At 48.4% G+C, this 10463-nt stretch overlaps 1 protein-coding gene across 1 annotated transcript in view; it reads left to right on the plus strand.

Moving 5' to 3' along the window:
* Positions 1-10463, plus strand: part of ANP32A (acidic nuclear phosphoprotein 32 family member A) — a 17532-nt gene that overhangs the window by 2274 nt on the left and 4795 nt on the right. Inside the window, exons 2-3 of the mRNA XM_057372266.1 lie at positions 8560-8709; positions 9255-9377. Coding sequence (XP_057228249.1) covers positions 8560-8709; positions 9255-9377 — 273 coding nt within the window. The remainder of the gene's footprint in view (positions 1-8559; positions 8710-9254; positions 9378-10463) is intronic.

A 10463-nucleotide genomic window follows, 5' to 3' on the forward strand; every position in this document is an offset into this window, starting at 1 on the left:
AAAAAAAAAAAAAAAAAAAAATCAAAAAAGCTTTGAAAAAGCAGGGTTTTATTGGAGATTCAGGGCACCGGGAGGCGGCGGCCGGCCGAGCGAGGCCGGGGCTGCGGCGGGGGGAGCCCCGCGGCCCCCCCGGGCAGGGAGCGCCGGGCCGGGAATCCGCCTTCTTCCTGGGCAGGGCCCTGCGGGGAGGGAGCGCTGCGCTTGGGGAAGGGCTTTCCTCCTTTTCATCCTCGTTTTTATTATTTTTTTCATTATTTTTAAATAGTTTTCCGTCATTTTCGGTCGTTTTCCGCCCCCCTTTCGCTCCGCCACCGCTAGTGCTGGAGGCCCGATTTGAAACCCAGCCTTAACGCTTTAAAAGCCTAATCCAAAGGTATAAACTGGACTTTTCCCTTTTTTCCACGCTTGGATTTTGTTGTGGTTTTCCTCGRTTTTGCCTCACGCCGAGGAAAGTTRGGAGAGCTCGRAGCAGGAGGGGGGTTTGGGTTCCCCGCTCCTCAGGGCTTGGAATGGGCAGCGGGGAGCTGGAAAATCGGGTTTATTTCACCCGGCACCGCTTGTTTTTCCTTGGCACCCTCGGAATCTGTCCGGGAATTTGGCGTCTCGGGCCTCGTGAGGTCTTATAAATTTTCCCTAAAAATTTTCCGGGTTTATTTAGGAAGGGGGATAGAAATTCAGTCCGGAATGTTGTTGTGCTCCGAGTCGGTTCCGGCTGCCTGCACGTGTTTTTTAGGGAATGGAGCGTGGGGSTCGAATTCTGTTCCTCCAAAATATTATTAAAGGAAAACTCAGCTCAGTCCACCCTCTGGAAGTGGGATTTCCAAGGAATGCTGATGCCAGAGTCGTTTATTGATGGATTTTGGGAAGTTTTGGGGCATGGGCAGGATGGGGTTGGGAATTGTTTTCCTGAAGTTTTGCCGGTCGGTGTTTGTGCTTCTCGTTATTTCCCGGGTTTTATGCGAAATATAAAGAAATCCTGATAAAACATCCCTGGATTATGGTGTTTACTGGAATTCCGCGCCGCTTTCATAATTTATTTTATCCTGAAATCAGACGGGGCAGACCTTTTTATCAATCAGAGTTAAATCAGAGAATATGAATGGGGTGTGGTGCTTTTTCCTGAGCTTGTTTGGGATATTTTATAGCTGGATCTCCTATTTTTCTCTGGAATTCTGTGCTTTTCCAGCAGAAAATCCCATAAAGTGACGTCCTGCCTGATAAAACATCCTGGAGATATCCTCACATGGATACCATGGGAGAGATTTCTTCCTCAATCTCCTTTTTGTTGTTTATTTTCAAATTTTCCTGTCTTTTTCCATATGAATTCTATGCTGGTAGAGATCTGGATTTCAGTGCTGGAAATGTAGGAATTCGTGGTGGGGTTCAGGCAGAGTTTCATTTGTGCCTGKTTTTTTTTCCCAAATATTCCCACTTTTTATCCTGTCACATTCAAATCATCACCTGCTTTCKCTTATCAATACCACTTTTAATTATAATTAATCCCCTCCCAGGAATTTGAATTAATTCCCATTAATTTCCTTCAGGAAGTGCTCACCTGGGCAGACTTTGGTGCCTTCCTGCTCATTCCCATCGGAAAATCTGGAGTCAAATCCAAATATTGGGAAGCAGGGGCAAGGCAGGGGGTTAAAATTGGGCCCAGAATTTGATTTATTGCGAGAAATGAATCCTTGATCCACTCAAAATCCAGGCAGAGATCAAACTCAGATTTTTATTCCTCCCAATACTGGGATAAAACAAACTTCTCCTTTAAAACTTCCCGAGATTCTCATTCCTCTTGTTTTGTTTTTTTTTTTCCTGGAAGATTCAGTTTTGAAGGGAAATGRTGTAAAACACTGTGCAAAATTCTCTTTAAAATTAAAAATACTTTTTTAAACAAAGCTTTTCCCCCTTTTCCCATTTTTCTGGGAAGAAGCAATTTTGAATTTATTTTTTGAGAATAAATCGAATTGGATTAATAAATATTGGATTTATTTCTCTTTTTTCTCTTTATTTTTTCTATTTTTGGGAAGTGCAGCCCTGGCTCCAAATGTTCCCATGGCTGTTTTTCTTCCAATATTTCCATCCCATAAAACTGTTGGTGGCTGATTTTCCTTAAATCCTTAAGGATTTCAATAAGGATGTGGATTGGTTATTCCCATTCCATTCATTCCATGGMTTCCTCCCTCCTCTCGCTGTCCAGGTGCTGGAGAATCCTGGGAATTCAGGATCTCTGGAATGCACCTGCTTGACCGGGATGGGTTTGAAAGTCCGGGGAAGGAGCGGGATTTTTGTAGGATAATGGGAAGGGGGAAGAGTTTGGATTGAGGAACAGCTCAGTGGGATTGAATCCTCCATATCCACAAATCCTGGTAGGAACAGAGGGCAGGAATGTTGTCCTTGGGAATGCTGAGCACTTCCTGGCTTTTTCCATGACACTGCTGCACTTTCTGTGCAAAAATTTTTCCTTATCTCCTCTCTCCCACGGACAGGACAATTGGGAAATGAGGAGTCTGGAATTTTTGTGGATTGCTCCAATCAATCCCTAAATTTATGKAAGCACAATCCCAGAAATGCTTCCAAAACTGGGGAAAACATCCATGGTTTTCGTTCCCACCACTGTGTAAAGCTGTGCTCCAGAGTGTTTGCTCACTTTTCCATGTATTTGCTTGGATCCTTTCCCTTCAAAGCCAATGAAAAAGGCAGGAAAAGCTCTTCTTTTCCAAAGATTTGTCCTAATTAGTCCTTAATTAATCTTGGTTTAAATGCAGAGATTTTTCCCAGTCTCCACCTCATCCTGGGAATGCCCAGYTCCACATCCAAAGGCTCCCGCTCCCAACCTGCAGAATTTTCCAGGGAAAAGTGCACTGCAAAACTGACTTTTCCTCCTGTTTTATTGGATGTGAGAGCTGGCAGTGGAGGGAAAACATTTGGAATGTGGCAGCGCTGCTTCTCCGGGAAAAATCCCTGGAGCTGAAGTGATMTGGTATGATTCCAGGCAGTGATCCCAGCTGCTGGGAAATAATGGCAATGTTAGAATGGAATGGGATTTAATGGAAAGATGAAGCTGTTTATTCCCAGGTTTGGAGCAGTGTGTCTGGAATTTTGGGAGTTTTTGTGGAGTTGTGCTGCTCCAGGAGGAACAATTCCCAAGAATTCCCAGGGCAAGTTTTCCATSGCGGTGGAGCACATTCCCGATTTATTAATGAACGTGGTTGTGGATATGGATACACTGAGCTGGAAATGTGGGAAAGGGGATTTATGGGATTTAGGGAATGTGTTGGGGGTCAAGGATGGACTTTTCTTTCCGGAATTTCTTTAGTCCTGGACATGCCCTATCAGTAGATCTGGGAATTCCCAGGATTCTTCACCTTTCTGCCACTTCGGAATTTCCCTTGGATCCTTGGATTCTCCCGGTTGGCCCTTTGGATTCTSCCACAGTGGAGCAAAGGGATGGAAAATACTTGGAGCCATCCATAGGGTTTTTTTTTTCTGGGATTTATAGCTGGGAAATAGAAAATACTGGTAAAAAAATCAGGATATTAAGCCAGGATTTTTCTGGAGCTGTCGCCGAACACAGAGCAGCTTTGAGAGAAAAATCAAGGAAAAATTTCTCACAACGACCACCAAATAATCTAAACTCATGGAGTTTCCTGTCCCTTTCCCAGCTCCTTTCCTTTGGCTGGAACCTGGATTTAAGGATCCTGGGATAGGGATCCACAGGGATATCCATGTGTCAGTGCTTGGGAAACGCCACATTCCCCAAAATCCCAGTGTCCATGTGGCTGCGCTGTGTCTTTCTGTCGCCTTGGGAAGCCTTTGGGGACACACCTTTGGGGATTTGGGAATTTCATCCCGAATTCCTGCCTCTCCTTGCCCATTGATTGGAGGTTTTCCAAAGGAGACACTTTGGCTTTTTTTCCTGATTTATTCTGGAAAAAGGGAGGACCAGGGAATCTTCTGGCTCTGCACAATTCCCTGATGGAAGCTTGGAGCCAGGTGGGATTGGGATCTTTTCCCATGGAACAGGAACRGGATGAGCGGGAACGGCCTCAGGGGAGGCTCAGGTGGGACATCAGGAGAAGGTTGTTAAACATTGGAACAGCTCAACCCTTGTGGAATTCCCATCCCTGGARGTGYCCAGGGAATTCCTGGATGTGGCACTTGGAGCTCTGGGCTGGCACGGGGTGGGGATCAGGATTCGATCCTGGATGTTTTTTCCAAGCTCAATGATCCTGAGATCCTGGAAGTTTAAAGGGAGTGGTGGGAGATTCCAAGGAAGTTGCAGCAGAGAAATTTCAATGTGGATGTTGAGGCAGCATTTGGGAAACSCGGGTTGAATTTTGGGGTCTGATTAAAGCTTCCCAGGGCAGGAATTTGGTGTTCCTGGACAGGGTTTGATCCTGGGGTTGGATGGATGGCCAGATTCCATGGCTTAGTGGTGTTTTCCAACAATTCTGGCACTCCAGTTTGGAATTCCAGCTTGGTTGAATAGCTGGAATGGAGAATGTTCCCGAGGAACTCATTCCAATGGAGAGCTGCTGAATGGGACAGGTTTTTTGGGATGGAGATGGCGTCCCTGGTGAATTCMCATAAACTGGAGCTTGGAGAATCCCTATAAAATTCCTGGGAAGCTCTGGCAGGTGCCATTGGGTCGCAGTGCCACTTCTGTCCATAATAGTGCAGATGGAATTCTGCTCCCAATTCCAGGGATCCGTGTTCATCCCATCCAGTCCCTTCCCTGCCTCTGCCATGGGATTCTCCAATCCTCTGGCTGCCAGATTTCCCAGGAATTGGGTCATGATCCGGGACCTTTTCCAGCAGCGTTTCTCCCTACCCTGGGATTTGTGGATTCTCTTCCCAGTGCATTCCTGGCCAGGAGATAGTCATGGATAACTGGTTGGAAATCCATTTATCCCATCTTAGGTATTCCTAAAAATGTCTTGGAGGGATGTATCCAAATCCCAAATCCCATGGGCTTTGGGCATGGAAAACCCATCTTCCAGCACCTGCGGGACAGGAAAAGGCAAAACCTTGGGAATTTCCCCTTCCTGTGGGAATCTAATCCAGCTGGAGGTCAGCTCCCCATTCCAGAGCACGTCCAGCAGCGGGAGCAGTTGAGGATCCTCCTTGGAATGGGATCCCATGGAATGGGAATCCCCCGTGGCCCTGGGCCATGGCACCTGCTGCTCTCCCCACTGTGGGCAGCATTCCAGGGCTCTGGAAAACCTGGAAAAGCTCCGAGGCCAGGCAGGCACGGAGCAGCCCCACAGCTGTGCTGATCTGGGCGGGAGATGTTCCATGTTCTCCTTTCCTGTGTTCCAGTGGGAACAGGGTGGGATCGCTCAGAGGCTGCCAGGGGGTTGTATCCGGAAGGTTTGGAATTGCAGCTGGAAAATTGCACCATTCTTAATTAATGAATTAATTAGTAATTAATGGTTTTAATTGGGTTCTTCCCAATGGGGWGTCATGGGATGATCTTGGAGCAGGGGTTGACGCATCTGAGCCTTCGGAGCAGCTCTGTATTCCTGGGATTCAGTAGGATGGGATTCAGTGGGATGCTCATCCAGGTTTTGGTTGGCTTGGTCACATTCCAGGCAGGATCTGAATGGGAAATTCAGGTGGYTTCTCGACTCCAGTGGGAATTTTGGGGGAAGCCTCCAATGTCAATTTTGGGAATGTTCTGATGCTGAGCATGGACAGGGGCTCCTGCAGGAGTTGGGATCRTGGAATTACAGAATGGTTTGGGTGGGAAGGGTCCTTAAATCCCATCCCATTCCRAGGGCAGGGATAACTCCTGCTATCCCAGGCTGCTCCAYCCTGGCYTTGGACATTCCARGGATCCAGGGGCAGCCACRGCTTCTCTGGGAATTCCATCTCAGCCTCCAAGGGAGGAATTCTTCCCAAATTTTGAGCCTTGCCAAGCYCATACCTTCTCCAAAAATCAGGAATGCTGTGCCTGTGAAGGGCTGTCTTCCCTCAAACATTGGAGCACAAATCCCATGGAAYTGGGAACCTGGGGAGATCCATTTCCGCCTGAGATTCCCATATCCGTGTGAGGCCAGATCAGGAATGCTCGGCAGGATCCAGCTCTTGGCAGTGAGGATTCGGGAGCCACTGAGGTCATTCTGTACTGGGGAGAGAGCCAAAAAATTTCCTAAACTCCATAGGCTTGGGAGAGCCCCAAATTCCCCAAAATCCCAGTGTCTGTGTGGCTGCTCCATGTCCTTTTGTCACCTTTGCAGCCTTCAGTTACAGACTGGGATTTGGGAATTTCATCCCAGATTCCTGCCTCTCCTTGCCCATGGATTGGAGATTTTCCAAAGGACTTCGGGCTTTTTCCTGGTTTATCCTGGAAAAAAAGTTGGATCAGGGAGAATGTTCTGGCTCTGCACAATTCCCTGATGGGAGCTTGGAGCCAGGTGRGATWGGGATCTTTTCCCAGGGAACAGGGATGGGATGAACAGGAATGGCCTCAGGGGAGGCTCAGGTRGGACCTCAGGAATTGTTTTATGGAAGAAGTTGTTGAACATTGGAACAGTCAGCTCTTGTGGAATTCCCATCCCTGGAGGTGTCCAGGGAATTTCTGGACTCAGAGCTCTGGGCTGGGTCCGGTCCTGGCTTGGATTTGGTGACCTCAGAGAGCTCCAGAATTCCGTGTCTTTGGATGTGTTACTGAGGTTCCCTTTGGAGGGGCTCCGGGTACTGCAGGTGGTCCCAGGTGTSCCCTGGGAGGAATTCCATGAAATCAGGTGGCATGGAGCAGCTCCTGGGAATGTTCAATCCAGAGGCAACCATGGCAGGAAATTCCTYAGGAATGTTTCCATGGAATTTGTGCCTGTGCCTGCGGCTTTCCCAGTGTGTGGAAGTTTTTTGGGATAAATGCAGTTCCYATGGTTGACATTCCATGATTTATCTCTGTTCCATGGTATCGGGATGGAGTTAGGGATCCATGAGTTGGAATTCCTGGTCTCTCTGCCACTGGACACAGTTTTCCAGAGGATTTCCAATCCCGGATGTGCTCATCCCTCCTAGTCCGGGAGCAGCACAGGAATTTCATGGGATTCTCCCACCCCTCTCCTCATCCCAGTGTTCTCCAAGATTCCTGTGTCAGGAGTAGTTTATCCCGGATTTTGGAGGAAAGAAGTGTCCATATTGTCCCCTCATGGTGCATTTCCAGGGAAGTTCGGATCTTTGGGAGCAATTCAGGAGCTAGATTTTTTTCTCAGTATTCCATGAGCTCCTGAAACACAAATGAGGAGGAGATTCCAGTCCTGTGGAATTCCCAGGAGCTGGTTGGGCTGGAATGTGGCTTCCCTGAGGTCACATTCCTGCTTCCCTGGGCCGGCTCCATGCTTTTGTTGGGATTAGATCTAGGATTGCTCCGAAGGGCTCAGGATGGAGATGGGATCTCAGTGCCAGAGCCAGATCCTTGTAAAAAAATCCCTTTAAAAATAAAAAATTCCCAGCAAAAGCTTGGGAATCCTGTGGGGAGCGATGGCCTCTACTGAGGGATGTGGCCGCTCTTCCATTGGAATTCTGGGTTTTCACTGAGATGGAACGGGCCTTGGAAAAGTGGGAATGGGATGTGCAGGGCTGGAAGTTGAGACTTGAGCGGGGTTGGGAAAAATCCTGCAATTCCAATTCTTCCTCCTGTGGCATGCCTGGATTTGCTTGGGAATTCTTAGGTATCCTGGAATTTTGTTTGGAATGCTTCTCTTTCCCAGGATTTGGGACCAGAAGCACCAACTTCCTGTTGCTTTTGGGAAGGGTTGGGAATGTGCTCTGCTCTTCCTGAATGACTTCGGGGCTCATCATGGCTTTCCATTTGTGGCCACTTGGATTCCAGGGGTTTTTCCATGGAATTCCTGGCTGGGCCTTTGTTCAGTGCTGGGAACAGGGAAGGACAGAATGCAGAATTCCTGAAAAGCGGAGAGGGAACAGCCTTGCCCAGAAAAATTTAATTCCAGTGGAATTGGAATGGGATGATCCCTAAGATCCCTTCCAACCCCAAATATCCAGAATTCCAGAATTCCCGAATTCTCCTGAGGTAGAATCTGCCTGGTGCTGCAAGTTTGTCGCTTCCCGATGTGGATCCCAGCTCTGTCTGGGGGTGCTGGGGTGGGATCAAGGAGCAAGGACACGGATTCGGAGGATTCAGCTCCGTCGTGCTTTTCCCTCTTTTTTTGGCAGGAATTCTGGGGATGTGTGGAGAAAATGAGGGAAAAACTTTGTTTATTCCCAAACAGCTCCTCTGGAAAATCCTGATAATTTAACACTGCTGAGGGGAAAAAAAATCCACTTTTTTAGAAAAAAATTCTTTTTGTTTTTCCTGCCTAATTTTCAACCCAGTGAGTAGTTTGGAACTTTATTTCAGGAATTAATTTATGTGGGAATTCATTTTTGGGAATTTTTTTTCTCCCAGTGCGCGGGATCATGATCACTGTGCTGCTCTTGGATTTATTCTCCCAAATTCCTGCCTTCCACTACCTCAAGCCTCTGGATTCTCACCAATTCCTCAGAATTCTGGCCATTTTTCCATGGATTTTCTCTCTTTTCCAGGTGCGGGAGCTGGTTCTGGATAACTGCCGGTCGTACGAAGGGAAAATCGAGGGGCTCACAGATGAGTTTGAGGAGCTGGAATTCCTCAGCACAATCAACGTCGGCCTCACCTCAGTGGCCAACCTACCAAAGCTAGCCAAGCTCAAGAAGGTAAATCCTGGCCTTTTCCCTGGAAAAASAKCTGGAATRGGATCCCATGGGATTTTGGGGATGGTTTTGACCCGCATTTTCCCTTTTCCATGTGTGGAAAAGGGGCTGGAATGGGATAAAATAGGAATTTTGTTGGCTTAACCTCAGTGGCAAACTTACCAAAGTTATCCAAGCCCAAGATGGTAAATCCTGGCCTTTTCCCTTGGAAAATGGTGGGAATRGGATCCCATGGGATTTTGGGGATGGTTTTGACATGCCTTTCCCATTCACACATATGATAAAATGACTGGAAAGGGATCTGATGGGATTTTTGGGGTGTTTTGGGGCCTTTTCCCATTCCCTCGTGTGGAAGAGGGACTGGAATGGGATCCATTTGGGATTTGGGTGTGTTTYGGGGCCTTTCCCCATTCCCATGTATGCAAGATAGCCGGAATGGGATCTGATGGGAGTTTGGGATGTTTTGGGGCCTTTCCCCATTCCCACACGTGGAGAAGGGGCTAGAATGGGATCCGATGGGACTATGGGATGTTTCGGGTCCATTGCAGCTCGAGCTGAGCGATAACAGAATCTCGGGGGGCCTGGAAGTGCTGGCAGAGAAGTGCCCGAACCTCACGCACCTCAACCTGAGCGGCAACAAAATCAAAGATCTCGGCACAATAGAACCTCTGGTGAGTCGGGAATTCCCCAGGAACGGGATCCAGCCCCTTCAAAACCCTGGGAATACCTTGGAACACCCAGGCTGCTCCCAGCCTGCTCCCAGCCTGTCCGGCCAGGCCTTGGGCTCTTCCCTATGCCAGGGCTTCCCTCCTCATTCCCTTMCTAAAATCCCAGGTACCCTTGGGTTCAGGCCCTCCTCCCAAGTCCTGGTGAACTGGGATGCTCCAAGGAATGGGATTCATCCTGTTCCAAACCCTTGGAATACCTCCCACTATCCCAGGTTKCTCCAGGCCTGGCCTTGGACACTTCAAGGGAATGTCACTCCTTGCAAAACCTGTGCCAGGCCCTTCCCGCCCTCGTTCCTCCCCCAAATCCCATCAATCCCTGCCCCTGGATCCAAGCCCGCATCCCGAGTCTCTGTCCCTGTTCCCGGTGAGCCGCTGCTTCCCTCTAGTGGCTGTCGGGCCGGGCTCTCCATTCCCTGCGGGAATCTCTGCAGATTCCCAGSATTCCCTGGGCTCTGGATCCTTCTCCAGGCACGGAACTTCCATAAAATCCCTCCRGAGCCGTTCCCTCCATGGAACTCCTTCCTTGCAGGGCATGGGGAGGGCAGAGCTCACAGAAAGGCCTGGGACTGCTCCCAGTGCTCTCAGATTTCCCAGGCCCTTTTCCTGAGCACTCTGCATATCAAAGGGAAGGGAGAGATTCCCTAGGAGTGGATATTCCTTAAACATGGATAAGCCTTGATCCAAATCCTCAGTTCCTTGGGTTTTTGTTGTTAAGATTTCCAAGACCTTCTCCTTCTCAAAACCCCAGGAATCAAATCTCCATTTCATTTTCCCRTCTCTTTTCCAGGTCTTTTTCCCTTCTCCATTGGCTGAGGGAAAACCATTCAATTTTTTTAAACCTTTCCTAGCAAAGTTCTTGTGTCCAAATGTTCTGTTCCAGCTGCAGGAATTCCTGGRTCTGATTCCTTTGGGATAACTCCCTGGATATTCCCGAGGTGGTTCTGCACCATCAGCTCTTCCCAAACTTTGGATTTGGGATCTATAGGACCCTAGGAGAGCCTTTCCCACTCCCACATCCCAAATGGAAGA

Source organism: Malurus melanocephalus, unplaced genomic scaffold (genome assembly GCF_030028575.1).
Source record: "Malurus melanocephalus ecotype Western Australia unplaced genomic scaffold, MMel_1.1 scaffold_169, whole genome shotgun sequence".
Lineage (NCBI taxonomy): Eukaryota > Metazoa > Chordata > Aves > Passeriformes > Maluridae > Malurus > Malurus melanocephalus.